We start from the raw sequence: 21,778 nt of genomic DNA on the forward strand, positions 1-21,778 counted from the left end.
AATCAAGAAAACACTCCCATTTACCATTGCAACAAAAAGGATAAAATATCTAGGAATAAACCTACCGAAGGAGAAAAAAGACCTGTATGCAGAAAACTATAAGACACTGATGAAAGAAATTAAAAATGATACAAACAGATGGAGAGATATACCATGTTCTTGAATTGGAAGAATGAACATTGTGAAAATGACTATACTACCCAAAGCAATCTACAAATTCAATGCAATCCCTATCAAACTACGAATGGCATTTTTCACAGAACTAGAACAAAAATTTCATGGTTTGTATGGTAACACAAGACCCTGAATAGCCAAAGCACTCTTGAGAAAGAAAAACTGTGCTGGAGGAATCAGGCTCCCTGACTTCAGACTATACTAACAAAGCTGCAGTAATCAAGACAGCATGGTACTGGGTCAAAAACAGAAATATAGGTCAATGGAACAGGATAGAAAGCCCAGAGGTAAACCCACGCACATATGGTCACCTTATCTTTGATAGGAGAGGCAAGAATATAGAATGGAGAAAAGTTAGCCTCTTCAATAAGTGGTGCTGGGAAACCTGGACAGTTACATGGAAAAGAATGAAATTAGAACATTCCATAACACCATACAGAAAAATAAACTCAAAATGGATTAAAGACCTAAATGTAAGGCCAGACACTATCAAGCTCTTAGAGGAAAACATAGGCAGAACACTCTATGACATAAATCACAGCAAGATCCTTTTTGACCCACCTCCTAGAGAAATGGAAATAAAAACAAAAATAAACAAATGGGACTTAATGAAACTTAAAAGATTTTGCACAGCAAAGGAAATCATAAACAAGATGAAAAGACAACCCTAAGAAAGGGAGAAAATATTTGCAAATGAAGCAACTGACAAAGGATTAATCTCCAAAATATACAAGCAGCTCATGCAGCTCAATATCAAAAAACAAACAACCCAATCCAAAAATGGGCAGAAGACCTAAACAGACATTTCTCCAAAGAAGATATACAGACTGCCAACAAACACATGAAAGAATGCTCAATATCACTAATCATTAGCGAAATGCAAATCAAAATTAAAATGAGGTGTCACCTCACACCAGTCAGAATGGCCATCATCAAAAAATCCTCAAACAATAAATGCTGGAGAGGGTGTGGAGAAAAGAGAACCCTCTTGCACTGTTGGTGGGAATGTAAATTGATACAGCACTATGGAGAAAAGTATGGCGGTTCCTTACAAAACTGAAAATAGAACTACCATATGACCCAGCAATCCCACTAGTGGGCATATACCCTGAGAAAACCATAACTCAAAAACAGTCATGTAATGCACAGAAATCTCTGGCATTCCTATACACTAATGATGAAAAATCTGAAAGTGAAATCAAGAAAACACTCCCATTTACCATTGCAACAAAAAGAATAAAATATCTAGGAATAAACCTACCTAAGGAGACAAAAGATCTGTATGCAGAAAATTATAAGACACTGATGAAAGAAATTAAAGATGATACAAATAGATGGAGAGATATACCATGTTCTTGGATTGGAAGAATCAACATTGTGAAAATGACTCTACTACCCAAAGCAATCTATAGATTCAATGCAATCCCTATCAAACGACCACTGGCATTTTTCACAGAACTAGAACAAAAAATTTCACAATTTGTATGGAAACACAAAAGACCCCGAATAGCCAAAGCAATCTTGAGAACAAAAAAAGGAACAAGAGGAATCAGGCTCCCTGACTTCAGACTATACTACAAAGTTACAGTAATCAAGACAGTATGGTACTGGCACAAAAACAGAAAGATAGATCAATGGAACAGGATAGAAAGCCCAGAGATAAACCCACGCACATATGGTCACCTTATCTTTGATAAAGGTGGCAGGGATGTACAGTGGAGAAAGGACAGCCTCTTCAATAAGGGGTGCTGGGAAAACTGGACAGCTACATGTAAAAGTATGAGATTAGATCACTCCCTAACACCATACACAAAAATAAGCTCAAAATGGATTAAAGACCTAAATGTAAGGCCAGAAACTATCAAACTCTTAGAGGAAAACATAGGCAGAACACTCTATGACATAAATCACAGCAATCTCCTTTCTGACCCACCTCCTAGAGTAATGGAAATAAAAACAAAAATAAACAAATGGGACCTAATGAAACTTCAAAGCTTTTGCACAGCAAAGGAAACCATAAACAAGACCAAAGGACAACCCTCAGAATGGGAGAAAATATTTGCAAATGAAGCAACCGACAAAGGATTAACTCCAAAATTTACAAGCAGCTCATGCAGCTCAATAACAAAAAAACAAACAACCCAATCCAAAAATGGGCAGAAGACCTAAATAGACATTTCTCCAAAGAAGATATACAGACTGCCAACAAACACATGAAAGAATGCTCAACATCATTAATCATTAGAGAAATGCAAATCAAAACTACAATGAGATATCATCTCACACCAGTCAGAATGGCCATCATCAAAAAATCTAGAAACATTAAATGCTGGAGAGGGTGTGGATAAAAGGGAACACTCTTGCACTGCTGGTGGGAATGTGAATTGGTACAGCCACTATGGAGAACAGTATGGAGGTTCCTTAAAAAACTACAAATAGAACTACCATATGACCCAGCAATCCCACTACTGGGCATATACCCTGAGAAAACCAAAATTCAAAAAGAGTCATGTACCAAAATGTTCATTGCAGCTCTATTTACAATAGCCCAGAGATGGAAACAACCTAAGTGCCCATCATCGGATGAATGGATAAAGAAGATGTGGCACATATATACAATGGAATATTACTCAGCCATAAAAAGAAACGAAATTGAGCTATTTGTAATGAGGTGGATAGACCTAGGGTCTGTCATACAGAGTGAAGTAAGTCAGAAAGAAAAAGACACATACCGTATGCTAACACATACATATGGAATTTAAGAAAAAAAAATGTCATGAAGAACCTAGGGGTAAGGCAGGAATAAAGACGCAGACCTACTAGAGAACAGACTTGAGGTTATGGGGAGGGGGAAGAGTGAGCTGTGACAGGGCGAGAGAGTCATGGACATATACACACTAACAATCGTAGTAAGGTAGATAGCTAGTGGGAAGCAGCCGCATGGCACAGGGATATTGGCTCGGTGCTTTGTGACAGCCTGGAGGGGTGGGATAGGGAGGGTGGGAGGGAGGAAGACGCAAGAGGGAAGACATATGGGAACATATGTATATGTATAACTGATTCACTTTGTTATAAAGCAGAAACTAACACACCATTGTAAAGCAATTATACCCCAATAAAGATGTTAAAAAAAAAAAAGAGTCATGTACCACAATGTTCATTGCAGCTCTATTTACAGTAGCCAGGACATGGAAGCAACCTAAGTGTCCATCAACAGATGAATGGATAAAGATGTGGCACATATATACAATGAAATATTACTCAGCATTAAAAAGAAATGAAATTGAGGTGTTTGTGGTGAGGTGGATGGACCTAAAGTCTGTCATACAGAGTGAAGTCAGAAAGTATAAAACAAATACTGTATGCTCACACATATATATGGAATCTAAATAAATAAAAAATAAAGGTTCTGACGAACCTAGGGACAGGACAGGAATACAGATGCAGACGTAGAGAATGGACTTGAGGACATGAGGAGGGCGAAGGGTAAACTGGGATGAAGTGAGAGAGTGGCATGGACATATATACACTACCAAATATAAAATAGATAGCTAGTGGGAAACAGCTGCATAGCACAGGGAGATCAGCTCAGTGCTTTTTGACCGCCTGGAGGGGTGAGATAGGTAGAATGGGAGGGAGGGAGATGCAAGAGGGAAGAGATATGGGAACATATGTATATGTATAGCTGATTCACTTTGTTATAAAGCAGAAACTAGCACACCATTGTAAAGCAATTATACCCCAATAAAGATGTTTAAAAAAATGAATAAATAAACCAGTGTGAGGCTTGAGTGTTAAATCAGATTGGAATTTAATAATTAAAGATGGCTGGCATATTTCCTCAAAAGGTTAAACATACAGTTGCTGTATATCCCATCAACTCCACTTCTATGTATATAACCAAGAGAAATGGAAACATATGTCTATACAAAAACTTGTACTCAAATGCTCATAGCAGCATTATTCATAATAGTCCCAGAGTGGGAAACAACCGAAATGTTTGTCAGCTGGAGAATGGATATATATATAAAATGTGGCATATCGAGACAAGTGAATATTATTAGGCCATATAAGGAAATGAACTACTAATACATGCTACAATATGGATGAACCCTGAAAATATGCTAAGGGAAAGAAGCCAAAATTCGGAAAGTAAGATTAACCATTCATGTATCTAGGGTTGCTTCCTTTTACACAAAAAGCGATCAAAACATTTTGTAAATTATAATTCATGTAGTTTACAATTGATAAACAGTCGCTGAATGAATGAACATATGGTAATAACACTAGAAAACAGAGAGCATCTGGATTTATGCAGGATAAAGCTAAAGAAGAATGGCAAGAAAGATTGAGTGCTCAAAAGAAACCTGAAAGAAAATTTCATAGCAAATAGCTATGAAATACTTCATACACCAGGGGAAGAAAATGTAGCCATTTAAAATATATTACTCTAAGCACTAAAAATATGAATATTCAAATTATATTTTCAACCATTAACCTTTTTTCCCTACATTCTCTTCTCCACTAGTTGGGATAATGGAAATAGATCTAAACTTATGCTAATGAGATAGCATATGAATTATCTGGTTCTGTCTGTTGAATTGCATCACAAATACAAAAGCCTTCAGTCAATATGAGTAAATGTTAGAAGCGGAACTCAAGGGATTCAACTCCAGTAGATCTCTCTCCAAATTGTTGTTGAGGAAAAAGTGCTGTGTGTGAGACGAGAATACTAGGGCTGCCTCTCTCTGGGATGGTCCAGAAAGAATCCTTCAAGACTCCTTGGCTGTCCTCATAATCATTTTGATAAGCTCTGAAGGGGCCCCAAAAGTAACTTAAACAAAGAGAAAAGACATCCTGCAAAGGTTTTTTGGAGAATCTTTCCATTTGAGTTCACTGTATTGGCAGCATAGATCACAAGTGAAAACAAGTTATCTTCTTCTCTGAAGTTAGCATTACTTACATGGGCTGATCATCTACCATTCCCTTTGTTACACAATTAATAAAGTATATATTATAGAACCTGATTTCTAAACTGCTGTGTCAGGGTATCCTGATGGTAAAAGATGGTAAAAATGATGATGATGATGATGATGATGATCGTAGTGGTGGTGATGGTAACAATAGTCAATATTTACTGAGTGCTTAATATGTGGCCACATATTGTAAAAGTATTCTAGACACGCCATTTCATGTATGCTAACAACTACTTATTAGATAAGTATTATTATTACTCACATTTTACATATGTGTAAGTAACCCAAGTAAACAACAACTAACTCACCCAAAGCCTATCACTAGTGATCGAGTCTAGGCTGAACACAGGGAGTCTGATCCTAGAACTTGTACACAGAACAACTGGGCTGGGACTTCCCTGGTGGCACAGTGATTAAGAATCCACCTGCTAATGCAGGGGACACAGGTTCGATCCCTGGTCTGGGAAAATCCCACATGCCACGGAGCAACTAAGCCCGGTGCCACAACTACTGAAGCCCGCTCACCTAGAGCCCATGCTCGGCAAAAAGAGAAGCCACTGCAATGAGATGCCCGTGCACCACAAGGAAGAGTAGCCCCTGCTCACCGCAGCTAGAGAAAGCTGGCGCGCAGCAACAAAGACCCAGTGCGGCCAAAAAAAAAAAAAAAACTGGGCTCAACTGCTTTCCAGAGAAATGACCACGCTGGACAGAGTCAATTCTAGAGGAAATTATGACGATGAAGTCTTCTCTCACACTGATCCCTCTGGCCACCATGCCCATCCATCAATTTCCCTTTGTCCAAGACATGCTTTGCTGCTCTTCCATACTAAGTACCCTCTCCAGCAGCAGCAGATTTTCTCAGCTCTTCCTCCTACAGTCAAAAGTGACTGATTACCATGATTCGTGGTAAGGTAATAACGGATGATAGAAGACCAAGTGTTTGTGGCATAGTTGCCTTTCAAAATTTTTTCCAGAAATTATTGCACAGTACAAAATAATGAAAAATAGGAACACCAGACAGAGTTGCAGGACTGTCAGAGGAGGCCTTTTTGGATAGGTGAGAATTTTGGATTCCTCCACAGTGAGCTATACATAGAATAAGCCCTGTTTTCACTGTTTAGCTCTAAATCCAGTAAACCAAGAAAAATAGGCACATAAAAGCAAGGGAAGAATCACTGCTTGTCTTCTTTCTTAGGTGCTGAAATACTCAGCCATTATCAATTCTCCAACAATCTACTGAAGGACCATGACCTACACCTTTAATTCTGCCACATATATCAACCCAACTGCTTGTAATAAAGTTATGCTCTCCTTCAATTCTCAGGTTAAATATATATTCTTTTGAAAAACTCTCCCTGAACCTTGAAGTGGTTATAGGTGCCCCTCCCGTGGCTTCCTAATGGTTCTCTATACTTTCCTTATTTTAATACTCATTACACTGTACGGTAACTGCAATTGTCTATAACAGCCACTAGAATTGAGCACCACCTTCATGGATATTTAGCATTATTTGTCTCTGTGGCAGAGACTGCTAACTCTTTTTTCATACCCACATTCCCCTCTGCTCCCAGGATAAAGCTAGGCTGCATGCCCAGCCTCCTGTGCAGTTAGGAATGATCATGTGACTCAGTTCTATCTAACAGAATGCGAATAGAAGTGATAAGAGCCACTATCAGTCCACCTAATCCTTCTATGCAGTACACTATTTTATACTGCCTTCTAGGTGACTGGGAAGGAAATGACCCCATGATGAATTTTGAAGCCAAAAGTTAAAATGGCAAAATCACTGGCAGCTTAAGTTTCTAAACAGTTTTTTGAAGCAGACCTCCTCACTTACCTAGAATCACTTTGGACCTTCACCTGAGAAAGAAATCAGCTTCTTCCTTTTAAATCTTTTTTTGTTTTTTGCGTGGGAGTGTCTATCTTTTTATACCATCAGTTACAGCATCTTTTTGTTTCTTAAAATCTAGCATAATAACTACAGGTACACTCAAAATCTATAAATATGTGTTGAAAATAATGAAATGAATGAATGATTAGGGTGAACATCTCAAGAAATAAACTCTTTTTGTCAAACCAATATTATAAAAGTAGCTAACATTTATTTTATGCTTACTATATGCTACTGCTTTCTAAGATTCGTTCCATAAATTATCTCATTTAAACCTCTTAATGTTATGAGGTAGGTGCTACTATTATCCCATTGCACAGATTAGTAAATTGAAGCTTAAACCAGCTTAATCACTACCTAGTATATCATAGTTATTTGGTAGATGAATCAAGATTCAAACCAAACAATGTAACTCAAAAGCCTGTTTTAACCACACTGAAATAAATAAATGCCATGCCTAGGTGACTTCCATAAGCAATAAAAAATTATTCAACAAATAGCAGAATTAAATATTTTATATTAATAACACTATCTTTTGATATAATTTCTAGGAAAGAGCTAAGAGTTCCTAAAAATTTATGATGACACACAATACCTTCTTATGTGTCTTTTTAAATGGCAAAAGACTTAGATGATACATAGAAAGTCGGTTATAGATTTGAAGCTGAAATTCAAGTTTCAAGGTTTTTAGTATTATTATTATTTTTTGGCTGTACCATGCAGCATGCGGGATCCCTGACCAAGGATTGAATCCTTGCCCGCTGCATTGGAAGCACAGAATCTTAACCACTGGACCACCAGGGAAGTCCCTCCAGTATTATTTTAAACACGCAATCGGGGTTTTGGCTGCTTCTGGCTCATATACTTTATATTTTAAAATAAATATTTATTTATTTATTTTTGCTGCGCTGGGTCTTAGTTGTGGCACGCAGGATCTTCATTGCAGCATGAGGGATCCTTAGTTGCGACAAGGGATCCTTTTTAGTTGCAGCATGCATACTTCTTAGTTGCGGCATGTGCACTTCTCAGTTGCGGCATGTGAACTCTAAGTTGCGGCATGCATGTGGGATCTAGTTCCCCAAACAGGGATCGAACCCGGGCCACCTGCATTGGGAGCATAGAGTCTTACCCACTGGACCATCAGGGAAGTCCCCTGGCTCATATACTTTAACAGAGAACAGCAATTGCCTTAGAGATCTCTAGATTTCGTTAACTCACAAGTTTCATTAAATATATAAAATTAGAGCTTACTCTTAAATCGGTAATCAATTTTTGCACATTTAGAGGTCAGACCTCAGGTTATAATTCACTGAAAATCACTTTGTTCTCTAAGTTAATAAAATCCATTGTGATCTAATACAGTGTCATCCTCATCATGTCCAGAAAAACTCTCCCCACACAAGTGGATCAATATCTGTTGTAGAAAGTCTAGACTAGATTAATTGGGTTAGTGCCTATTTGGATTTTAGTCATTTTATCAGGAGTGCCAGACTGGCTTCTAAAAATGAATGCTTTCCAGTGTCAAGTTCTAGTACCCAGGATATGTCAGAGACATTCACTAGTATGGCCATACTTGAGACTTGGTTATTATTTAAGTAATAATATACTTCAGGATAGAAATAAAACAAATGGTTCCAAAAAAGTACTAAGAATTTATCACTAAATTCATTTAACAAAATCTATATAACTGTCTTACTTTTAGGATAGCTATAATAATCATACTTTATAACTCAGCTGCTTACCCCATGTTATAATATCTGTAACTAAAGCCACAGTCATTTGTCATGATTATTAATGAAAAATAGGTAAACAATATTGTCACAAACTTAGTTTAAATCTGTTTTAAAACATTTTTCATAGCTACCCAAAAGTACTAGGAGTATGCAGGTAGATGGAAGACTTTTTTAAAAATAAATTCTTCCGTACAGTATAATTTTAAACTTTTTTCTGTATGTAAATAGAGCTTTATTTTAAAGATTAAAATAGAAAAAATATTAAACAAAAAGTGAAAAAATACAGTACTATAGGATGTTTACAGTAGTGTTCTATGAGTAACAGAAATAAAGGATGCATTAGTGTATGTTCAAAATTGGCTACATACATCACTTTTCCGTGTTTGTTTTTTCAGAAACAACAAAAATCAACTTTATTTTTAAATCTGTTCTAAATAAAATCTGTATCCATGTAATTGCAAACACTGTAGAAAATGGTTTCTGGAGAGGGTTTCAGCCTAGATGAACTAAAGTTTCATTTTTAAAAGTATAGGATACTAAAGATTTTAGTTTGATGTATATTAAATATAAAGCAGTTATATTTTGAGATAGACCTCCAATATATGGCCAGGAGAACCCTGGCTACAGGCTGGAAAGTCTTGTTTACAAACCAGGTACTGTCCCCAGAGAAAGGAGAATTTGAATTTGCAATTTGAATAAGAATACGAAACATCAATATTAGGTTCAAATAGTTAAGTTTAAAATGCACTAAATCACATATATTAGGTTCTAGTAGACATGAAGATAGACAGTACAGATGGAAGAAAAACTTAACTGAGAAAATTATATTTATTAACATAGGTTTTCAACATATTAGGTATTATGGATTGAATTGGGCCGCCCCCCCCCATTCACATTAAAGACCTAACCCCCACTGTGACTGTATTTGGGGCCTTTAACGTTAAATGATGCCATAATGATGGGGCTATCTGATAGGATTCATGTCCTTTTAAGAAGAGACACCAGGGCTCTCTCACTCTCCTGTGTACAAAGTAAAGGCCATGTGAGGACACAGATGGAAGGCAGTTGTCTATGAGCCAGGAAGAGAAGCTTCACCTGAAACCAACTCTGGAAGCATCTTGATCTTGGATTTCCAGCCTCTGGAACTCTGAGAAAATTAATTTCTGTTGTTTAAGCGTCCCTGTCTATGGTATTCTATCACGGCAGCCAGAGGAGACATCAGGAAACAGCCATCATTATTCCTTTCTAACAGGGTAGTGTGGTTTTGCATCTTGAGTAGCTCAGGTGTTTTGGAAAGAGCTTCCCATTACCTACCTGAGAATCCAGCCTCTTTGTGTGACATACACATCCATTTTTGCTGTGGCCCCACCAATCTCTCTAAGCCCATTTCTTGTCATTTTGCTGCCCTCACAATATGGAGCTATTTATAGATATCTATTCTACAACTCCATATCTTTCCTCTGCTCTGAATTCCTTTCCCCAATTTATGTAACTGGAAAATTCCCACCAACCTTCAGCACCCCAGGTAAGGGTCACCTCTTGCTTTGCACAGCCTCCCCCAACTCCTCTAGCCAGTCACCACTCACTCCCTGGCACTAATTGTATCTGTGTTTTCTGAGCACTCAGTGTTTACATGGTAGCCTGTCACAATTATAATTTTGTTTACATGTTTCTCCCAACAGATGTGCAGTTTTTAATAACAAGGATAATGATGGAGTTTATTCTCTTTATTGAGTGGAGAAACTCAGAGAAAGTTTCACTAAAATAAATTGAGAGCCTCTTTCTAGTACAGGAGGGACACACATTTCAAGGGTTTTAATCCTTTCATTTTAGAAATACTATTAAGAGAGAGGAAAACCAATCCAGATTAAGTTTATTGAACATTTTCAGCTGGTTAGGAATGCTTAGAAGAGTGAAGTTTTTTTCATTTCATTAGTGATGTTTCCTCCAGTATTATTGAAATAGCCCTCATCAAAATATATGAAGGTCAAGGGCATTCTTATGCTTGAAAGTGCCAATACTGAAAACAGTACTTCTGACTGGAAGCAAATCTAAAAAATAGATGAGGATATGTGAGCAGGCAAAAGCCTAAACTGAAGGAACACTGGATCAGGAGCAAGGAAATCTGATTTTTCAGTTCATCATCTGCTACTCATTAACAGTATCCGTTGGTTGATACACACACACACACACACACACACACACACACACACACACGCACCCTTTATCTATAAAATGAGGGGTTTTATAACAACTAAATTTTTTCCCGTTTTAACATTTTTCAGGATATTCAATTGTTCTTCATCGAATTCTTAGGATTATTCTATATCACTACAGCATTTATTTAATGTAATTTAAACTTCATTATTTTAAATACACGTTATGATTTTGATACATGAAGCTGAGGATAGTCAGTACTAGTGACAGCACATGGTCCTGGCCCAACCCTGCTTGGCTAGAGATATATTTTACTGAATCACTCACCAACTCGTCCAAAAATGTGCTGCAGCACTTACAATGTGTCAGGCATCTATGCTCACTTAAAGAACTCACTTTAAAGTAAGAAATTAATCCATTCATGGGCAAATACATGGTCCTTTCAAATTCCAAAATGTCCTCTGATATAGGAATTGCTAGATCTTCATCTGATTCCGTGCTCACATGTCTAAACATCAGTGTAAAAGATTAAAATTTAAAAGTACTATGTCAAAATTCCTGGTGCTTGTACTGTCATAAAAGATGATCCAAAAAAAGAATAATAATTCAAAGTTATTCACCCCCAAACTATTACTGCTTTATTAACAGCAAATCTTTAACAAGTAATAAGTAGAAGAAAAATTAAGAAACCTTTTTTGGAGGGGGGGAATGATTGTAGTCTATGTTTGGTTTGTATAAGAATTAGTATTTTCTTGTCAATATAACTATTTTGTTAATTTCAGTCATTATAAGTCTATAAATACTAGTAACTAATACTAATATCAAAATATTATTTATCTTAGAAATATTATGAATGAAAGTAATTTTCACTTTGAGGCAGAGTTTCATTTGAATTAATCAGAAGTTTTTGCATCTTCTTATTTATATTTCCAACTTTTTGTCAAAATAACTACATTGCACTGAATACTATTTGTGACTGTAGACCTTCTAAGAAATTCCACAGAGGACAGTAGCCAAGGCAATTTGATAATATCCTCTTGTAACAGTTTAGAGGGGTCATGTGCATATTCTCTGACATCTGCAATTTCTCAAATTTTAGAAATTTTGAGCTCGAGCTTGACCCATTGTATCCTATCTTCATTACTAGAAGGTACACTGAGCTCACCAAAGAGTCAAAATGTTTGTTCAGTTTCCTTTCAATTCTCTAGCCACTCAGCCCCTGAAACCTCTGTTTTCTCCCCTAATCTCTTGTTTAGGTTCTAGATGAGACCTAATTGATCATTTGATTTGTACCCATTCTGTTTAACAACCCAGTCCACCCAAACCACGCCAGAACAAGAGTTCATAGGATAAAATATTGAAAATTACTCATACTTCTGTTTTATTGAACACGGTCCTCCATATCACAGTTTCCATACTGGATCCCCCACGTTCTACATTTTTTCACATTAACCTCAGTTTGGTAAAAATGATTTTATGTTCAGGATAATACCTACTGTGAGTACTACATAGTTTAAAACAAGGTACAAGAAAAGAACCCTAGAGTAAGAGTTAAGAAACAAAAGACTTTACTCCTTTGCCTCTGATCTCTATATGATGGGGGTCATGTTGCTTCATGTCACTAAGACACAATTTCTTCATCTTTAATGATAACCCCCATATTCTTCACTGATTTGCTGCAATGAAAACAATAGCAGGTATGGAAATGCACTGTAATTCTCATGATATCAATATGGGATACTTTTATTGATTTATGAGATCTTTGGCTGAGGCTATATGAACTTGGACCTAACTAGAGGCAAAATATGGCACCCCTGTCTAACTTTGGGTAATATGCATTACACCTAAACATTGATTTCGTCATACTTAAGTGAGGATAATCCTACCTCACAGGATTATTGTAAGCATTTCATAACATATATAGATATATATATAAATTCTTAGTCTAATGCTTGGCCCTGGTAAAAATATGCTAAAAAAATAGCAATTTCAAAAAATGAGTAGTTTGTAAATTCATTGCTATCTTTATGTAATTCAATTATACTAATGAGAACTTTGTTAAATTATAATGTCTGGACTTCCGGGAAGATGGCGGAAGAGTAAGACGCGGAGATCACCTTCCTCTCCACAGATACACCAGAAGTACATCTACGCGTGGAACAACTCCTACGGAGCACCTACTGAACGCTGGCAGAAGACCTCAGACCTCCCAAAAGGCAAGGAACCCCCCACGTACCTGGTTAGGGCAAAAGAAAAAACTAAACAGAGACAAAAGGATAGGGACGGGTCCTGCACCAGCGGGAGAGAGCTGTGAAGGAGGAAAAGTGTCCACACACTAGGAAGCCCCTTCGCGGGTGGAGACTTCGGGAGGCGGAGTGGGGGAGCTTGGGAGCCGCGGAGGAGAACACAGCAACAGGGGTGCGGAGGGCAAAGCGGGCAGATTCCAGCGCAGAGGATCGGGCCGACCGGCACTCACCAGCCGAGAGGCTTGTCTGCTCGCCCGCCGGGGCGGGCGGGACTGGGAGCTGAGGCTCCGGCTTTTGTCGGAGTGCCGGGAGAGGACTGAGGTTGGCGGCGTGAACACAGCCTGCAGGGCGTTAGTGCACCGCGGCTAGCCGGGAGAGAGTCCGGGGAAAAGTCTGGACCTGCCGAAGAGGCAAGAGACTTTTACGTCCCTCTTTGTTTCCTGGTGCACGAGGAGAGGGGATTAAGAGCGCTGCTTGAGAGGGCTCCAGGGACGGGCGCGAGCCGCGGCTAAGATTGCGGAGCCCAGAGACGGACATGGGACGCTGAGGCCGCTGCTGCCGCCGTCAGGAGGCCTGTGTGCGAGCACAGGTCACTAGCCACACGCCCTTCCGGGGAGCCTGTGCAGCCCGCCACTGCCAGGGTCCCAGGATCCAGGGACGACTCCCCCGGGAGAGCGCACGGCGCCCTCAGGCTGCAGCGTCACGCCGGCCTCTGCCGCTGCAGGCCCGCCCCGCACTCCGTGACCCTCCCTACCCCCCGGCCTGGGTGAGCCAGAGCCTCCGAATCAGCGGCTCCTTTAACCCCGTCCTGTCTGAGCAAAGAACAGACGCCCTCCGGTGACCTACACGCACAGGCTGGGCCAAATCCAAAGCTGAGCCCCTGGGAACTGTCAGAACAAAGAAGAGAAAGGGAAATCTCTCCCAGCAGCCTCAGAAGCAGCGGATTAAAGCTCCACAATCAACTTGATATACCCTGCATCTGTGGAATACCTGAATAGACAACGAATCATCCCAAATTAAGGAGCCCTGTGGATGAAAGGCTCTTGGTGCTGCAGCCAGGAGTCAGTGCTGTGCCTCTGAGGTGGGAGAGCCAACTTCAGGACACTGGTCCACAAGAGGCCTCCCAGCTGCACATAATATCAAACAGCAAAAATCTCCGAGAGATCTCCATCTCAACGCCAGCACCCAGCTTCACTCAACGACCAGCAAGCTACAGTGCTGGACATCCTATGCCAAACAACTAGCAAGACAGGAACACAACCCCACCCATTAGCAGAGAGGCTGCCCAAAATCATAGTAAGTCTACAGACACCCCAAAACACACCACCAGACGTGGACCTGCCCACCAGAAAGACAAGATCCAGCCTCATACACCAGAACACAGGCACTAGTACCCTCCACCAGGAAGCCTACACAACCCACTGAACCAACCTTAGCCACTGGGGACAGACACAAAAAACAACAGGAACTACGAACCTTCAGCCTGCAAAAAAGGAGACCCCAAACACAGTAAGATAAGCAAAATGAAAAGACAGAAAAACACACAGCAGATGAAGGAGCAAGATAAAAACCCACCAGACCTAACAAATGAAGAGGAAATAGGCAGTCTACCTGAAAAAGAATTCAGAATAATGATAGTAAGGTTGATCCGAAATCTTGGAGATAGAATGGACAATAGAATGGACAAATTGCAAGAATCAGTTAACAAGGACCTAGAAGAACTAAAGATGAAACAAGCAACGATGAACAACACAATAAATGAAATTAAAAATACTCTAGATGGGATCAATAGCAGAATAACTGAGGCAGAAGAACGGATAAGTGACCTGGAAGATAAAATAGTGGAAATAACTACTGCAGAGCAGAAAAAAGAAAAAAGAATGAAAAGAACTGAGGACAGTCTCAGAGACCTCTGGGACAACATTAAACGCACCAACATTCGAATTATAGGGGTTCCAGAAGAAGAAGAGAAAAAGAAAGGGACTGAGAAAATATTTGAAGAGATTATAGTTGAAAACTTCCCTAATATGGGAAAAGAAATAGTTAATCAAGTCCAGGAAGCACAGAGAGTCCCATACAGGATAAATCCAAGGAGAAATACGCCAAGACACATATTAATCAAACTGTCAAAAATTAAATACAAAGAAAACATATTAAAAGCAGCAAGGGAAAAACAACAAATAACACACAAGGGAACCCCCATAAGGTTAACAGCTGATCTTTCAGCAGAAACTCTGCAAGCCAGAAGGGAGTGGCAGGACATATTGAAAGTGTTGAAGGAGAAAAACCTGCAACCAAGATTACTTTACCCAGCAAGGATCTCATTCAGATTTGATGGAGAAATTAAAACTTTTACAGACAAGCAAAAGCTGAGAGAGTTCAGCACCACCAAACCAGCTCTACAACAACTGCTAAAGGAACTTCTCTAGGCAAGAAACACAAAAGAAGGAAAGGACCTACAATAATGAACCCAAAACAATTAAGAAAATGGGAATAGGAACACACATATCGATAATTACCTTAAATGTAAATGGACTAAATGCTCCCACCAAAAGACACAGATTGGCTTAATGGATACAAAAACAAGACCCATATATTTGCTGTCTACAAGAGACCCACTTCAGACCTAGAGACACATACAGACTGAAAGTAAGGGGATGGAAAAAGGTATTTCATGCAAATGGAAACCAAAAGAAAGCTGGAGTAGCAATTCTCATATCAGACAAAATAGACTTTAAAACAAAGACTATTAGAAGAGACAAAGAAGGACACTACATAATGATCAAGGGATCAATCCAAGAGGAAGATATAACAATTGTAAATATTTATGCACCCAACTTAGGTGCACCTCAATACATAAGGCAAATACTGACAACCATAAAAGGGGAAATCGACAGTAACACATTCATAGTAGGGGACTTTAACACCCCACTTTCACCAATGGACAGATCATCCAAAATGAAAATAAATAAGGAAACACAAGCTTTAAATGATACATTAAACGAGATGGAGTTAATTGATATTTATAGGACATTCCATCCAAAAACAACAGAATACACATTTTTCTCAAGTGCTCATGGAACATTCTCCAGGATAGATCATATCTTGGGTCACAAATCAAGCCTTGGTAAATTTAAGAAAATTGAAATTGTATCAAGTATCTTTTCTGACCACAACGCCATGAGACTAGATATCAATTACAGGAAAAGATCTGTAAAAAATACAAACACATGGAGGCTAAACAATACACTACTTAATAATGAAGTGACCACTGAAGAAATCAAAGAGGAAATCAAAAAATACCTAGAAACAAACGACAATGGAGACACAACGACCCAAAACCTGTGGGATGCAGCAAAAGCAGTTCTAAGGGGGAAGTTTATAGCAATACAAGCCCACCTTAAGAAGCAGGAAACATCTCGAATAAACAACCTAACCTTGCACCTCAAGCAATTAGAGAAAGAAGAACAAAAAAACCCCAAAGCTAGCAGAAGGAAAGAAATCATAAAAATCAGATCAGAAATAAATGAAAAAGAAATGAAGGAAACAATAGCAAAGATCAATAAAACTAAAAGCTGGTTCTTTGAGAAGATAAACAAAATAGATAAACCACTAGCCAGACTCATCAAGAAAAAAAGGGCGAAGACTCAAATCAATAGAATTAGAAATGAAAAAGGAGAGGTAACAACTGACACTGCAGAAATAAAAGAGATCATGAGAGATTACTACAAGCAACTCTATGCCAATAAAATGGACAATCTGGAAGAAATGGACAAATTCTTGGAAATGCACAACCTGCCAAGACTGAATCAGGAAGAAATAGAAAATATGAACAGACCAATCACAAGCACTGAAATTGAAACTGTGATTAAAAATCTTCCAACAAAGAAAAGCCCAGGACCAGATGGCTTCACAGGCGAATTCTATCAAACATTTAGAGAAGAGCTAACACCTATCCTTCTCAAACTCTTCCAAAATATAGCAGAGGGAGGAACACTCCCAAACTCCTTCTACGAGGCCACCATCACCTTGATACCAAAACCAGACAAGGATGTCACAAAGAAAGAAAACTACAGGCCAATATCACTGATGAACATAGATGCAAAAATCCTCAACAAAATACTAGCAAACAGAATCCAACAGCACATTAAAAGGATCATACACCATGATCAAGTGGGGTTTATTCCAGGAATGCAAGGATTCTTCAATATACGCAAATCTATCAATGTGATAAACCATATTAACAAACTGAAGGAGAAAAACCATATGATCATCTCAATAGATGCAGAGAAAGCTTTTGACAAAATTCAACACCCATTTATGATAAAAACCCTGCAGAAAGTAGGCATAGAGGGAACTTTCCTCAACATAATAAAGGCCATATATGACAAGCCCACAGCAAACATCATCCTCAATGGTGAAAAACTGAAAGCATTTCCACTAAGATCAGGAACAAGACAAGGTTGCCCACTCTCACCACTCTTATTCAACATAGTTTTGGAAGTTTTAGCCACAGCAATCAGAGAAGAAAAGGAAATAAAAGGAATCCAAATCGGAAAAGAAGAAGTAAAGCTGTCACTGTTTGCAGATGACATGATCCTATACATAGAGAACCCTAAAGATGCTACCAGAAAACTACTAGAGCTAATCAATGAATTTGGTAAAGTGGCAGGATACAAAATTAATGCACAGAAATCTCTGGCATTCCTATATACTAATGATGAAAAATCTGAAAGTGAAATCAAGAAAACACTCCCATTTACCATTGCAACAAAAAGAATAAAATATCTAGGAATAAACCTACCTAAGGAGACAAAAGATCTGTATGCAGAAAATTATAAGACACTGATGAAAGAAATTAAAGATGATACAAATAGATGGAGAGATATACCATGTTCTTGGATTGGAAGAATCAACATTGTGAAAATGACTCTACTACCCAAAGCAATCTATAGATTCAATGCAATCCCTATCAAACTACCACTGGCATTTTTCACAGAACTAGAACAAAAAATTTCACAATTTGTATGGAAACACAAAAGACCCCGAATAGCCAAAGCAATCTTGAGAACGAAAAAAGGAACTGGAGGAATCAGGCTCCCAGACTTCAGACTATACTACAAAGCTACAGTTATCAAGACGGTATGGTACTGGCACAAAAACAGAAAGATAGATCAATGGAACAGGATAGAAAGCCCAGAGATAAACCCACGCACATATGGTCACCTTATCTTTGACAAAGGAGGCAGAAATGTACAGTGGAGAAAGGACAGCCTATTCAATAAGTGGTGCTGGGAAAACTGGACAGCTACATGTAAAAGTATGAGATTAGATCACTCCCTAACACCATACACAAAAATAAGCTCAAAATGGATTAAAGACCTAAATGTAAGGCCAGAAACTATCAAACTCTTAGAGGAAAACATAGGCAGAACACTCTATGACATAAATCACAGCAAGGTCCTTTTTGACCCACCTCCTAGAGAAATGGAAATAAAAACAAAAGTAAACAAATGGGACCTAATGAAACTTAAAAGCTTTTGCACAGCAAAGGAAACCATAAAGAAGACCAAAAGACAACCCTCAGAATGGGAGAAAATATTTGCAAATGAAGCAACGGACAAAGGATTAATCTCCAAAATTTATAAGCAGCTCATGCAGCTTAATAACAAAAAAACAAACAACCCAATCCAAAAATGGGCAGAAGACCTAAATAGACATTTCTCCAAAGAAGATATACAGACTGCCAACAAACACATGAAAGAATGCTCAACATCACTAATCATTAGAGAAATGCAAATCAAAACTACAATGAGATATCATCTCACACCAGTCAGAATGGCCATCATCAAAAAATCTAGAAACAATAAATGCTGGAGAGGGTGTGGAGAAAAGGGAACCCTCTTACACTGTTGGTGGGAATGTAAATTGATACAGCCACTGTGGAGAACAGTATGGAGGTTCCTTAAAAAGCTACAAATAGAACTACCATATGACCCAGCAATCCCACTACTGGGCATATACCCTGAGAAAACCATAATTCAAAAAGAGTCATGTACCAAAATGTTCATTGCAGCTCTATTTACAATAGCCCAGAGATGGAAACAACCTAAGTGTCCATCATCGGATGAATGGATAAAGAAGATGTGGCACATATATACAATGGAATATTACTCAGCCATAAAAAGAGACGAAATTGAGCTATTTGTAATGAGGTGGATAGACATAGAGTCTGTCATACAGAGTGAAGTAAGTCAGAAAGAGAGAGACAAATACCGTATGCTAACACATATATATGGAATTTTAAAAAAAATGTCATGAAAAACCTAGGGGTGAAACAGGAATAGAGACACAGACTTACTAGAGAATGGACTTGAGGCTATGGGGAGGGGGAAGGGTAAACGGTGACAAAGCGATAAAGAGGCATGGACATATATACACTACCAAAAGTAAGGTAGTTAGCTAGTGGGAAGCAGCCGCATAGCACAGGGAGATCAGCTCGGTGCTTTGTGACCGCCTGGAGGGGTGCGATAGGGAGGGTGGGAGGGAGGGAGACGCAAGCGGGAAGAGATATGGGAATATATGTATATATATAACTGATTCATTTTGTTGTGAAGCTGAAACTAACATACCATTGTAAAGCAATTATACTCCAATAAAGATGTTAAAAAAAAATTATAATGTCTGAGGAATTTAAAATACTAAAGCAGAGGCTTGATCCAAATTCCTAATTAAATTCTTACATTTTAATACAAGGCAAATAGCCTCAAGAACATACTGTTAGGGATGTTTATGTAAACTGATCTAAAACATTTTTTCTCTTATTTATATATTTTATAGATGTAGATGAAGGAAGAACACAGAAGTGATACCTCAGTTCCCATCTCCTTTCATTAATTGATAAGCAATGATCATAGCTAAGAAAGCTTGTTGTACCTACAGGGAATGATGGAGATTTTTCCTTTCTCTAATTGCAACCCAGAGATTTGTGGCTGAGAAAATAATTGTTTCCTTTATTTAAAAGACCAGTAAGAAACAGTAAATAAAAGACCAGTAAGAAACCACAAAGAAACATAGAAACTATTCCCAGGGGACTATACTGTGTATGCTGGTTGGATGTATCAACATTGTCTGGTTTAGCACTACATCCATATTTTATGTGAGTTAGAGTGGAGGGAAGCCCCCAGAGAGTTGATACTGAAGGTGTCTCAGAAATTACTTAAAATTGCATTTACAGTTTTCCTTCAAATCTTTCAATTTACTTCTGAGAAAAAGAGAGATGTTTTGGCTATAGAATATATCTTCTAGCAGATGTCCATTACCATTTCCACGTGAAGTAAGTTTGCCTGAGGGACTCAGACACTCTGTTACAGCTTCGTAAAAGTTAAAATTAATATTCGACAAGTGTAATTTGTCTCTTGGCCTCAATTATCAAATTCATCATCTTGAACCAAAGTAAACAATGAGAAAGAGTGTGAAAGATGCCAACGAAATGAAGGAGACCAGGGAGATTGGGTTGACCTCAGTCTCCATCAGTTTCTAGCAAACCCTCTACTTCTTAGACTACTAAGCACCACAATGCTTTAATTTTCTCCTACTTACCAAGGGCTTGGTTTCATCTTCGTCTTTGAAATAATAGAGTTGATCTCCTTTGAGCACAAACCAACGGGTATGCCAAGTCTTGACAAAGCCTCCCTGCTTCCTCAACCACCCACACTTCATGGCATTGTTCCGCCCTTGGCCTTGTTGGGGGTTCTCCATGGAGTCATTGCTCTCCTCCATTACCAAGCTGATGGACTTTCCTATTTAGCAAACAGACAACAACAACAAAAATAAGGTGCTCTGATATATTCAATTCCCTCTTAAATTACCCCTGTCCCTTAAAAAAAAAAGCTGGAGGTAGGGTGAAAAATGTAAATTAACTCACATACCAAATTTCTAGAAGCAAACCACAAACCTGACAACAATATTCCTGGAGAAAACTTGGACAGAGTTCCTTGCGTCTTCCCACTCAGCTGTGAGATAATATACCTTTTTTCCTAAGTAGACTTAAAGAATGGGAAAGTTCTAGAGATAATGGGTTAAGAAGTAATTTGGGGAAGGCAGCTATGCTCACCACTACACCACCAACGCAAGAGGCAATTTCTGAAGACAAACTAAAACCACCAACAAAAACATAACTCTCATGAAAATGGGCCTCTGTGTCTGGTGTGTACTGATTGGGACCTGTTTGTGCAGGCCTGTGATTATTTGAGCAAACTTAGCCTGACACATGTTACAGTTTAAAGGGACTATTTTAAAAACCTCAGTGGAAGACATTTGTTTTACATATGTAAAAATTTCTCAAGATGTCTCTGCTCCCCTTTCCCCCAAAGTATCCCCTTGAGAGTTTCTTTGGCTGGTTAAGAATTAGTGCAGCTGAAAAAGCTTAAGAAAAAAAAAAAAAAAGAAAAGAAAAAAGTCCCGCCAGTGAGTCTCTTTCAAACTTCAGGAGTGAGTGGTGTGTTCCAGTCAACTGCATGATGAAGAAAATTTCAAGGTTATTGTGAAGGAATATAAGGTCATACACACTGTCCATAGCAAGCAAATTAATTTATCATA

General features: G+C 38.5%; 1 protein-coding gene across 3 annotated transcripts in view; it reads right to left on the reverse strand.

Moving 5' to 3' along the window:
• The window catches only part of ARHGAP24 (Rho GTPase activating protein 24), a 780,792-nt gene that overhangs the window by 407,831 nt on the left and 351,183 nt on the right, over positions 1–21,778 (reverse strand). For all 3 annotated transcript variants that reach the window (XM_060147878.1, XM_060147877.1, XM_060147879.1), the window contains exon 2: positions 20,780–20,979. In XM_060147878.1, coding sequence (XP_060003861.1) covers positions 20,780–20,959 — 180 coding nt within the window. In that variant the 5' untranslated portion in view covers positions 20,960–20,979. The remainder of the gene's footprint in view (positions 1–20,779; positions 20,980–21,778) is intronic.

This window comes from Lagenorhynchus albirostris, chromosome 4 (assembly GCF_949774975.1).
Source record: "Lagenorhynchus albirostris chromosome 4, mLagAlb1.1, whole genome shotgun sequence".
Lineage (NCBI taxonomy): Eukaryota > Metazoa > Chordata > Mammalia > Artiodactyla > Delphinidae > Lagenorhynchus > Lagenorhynchus albirostris.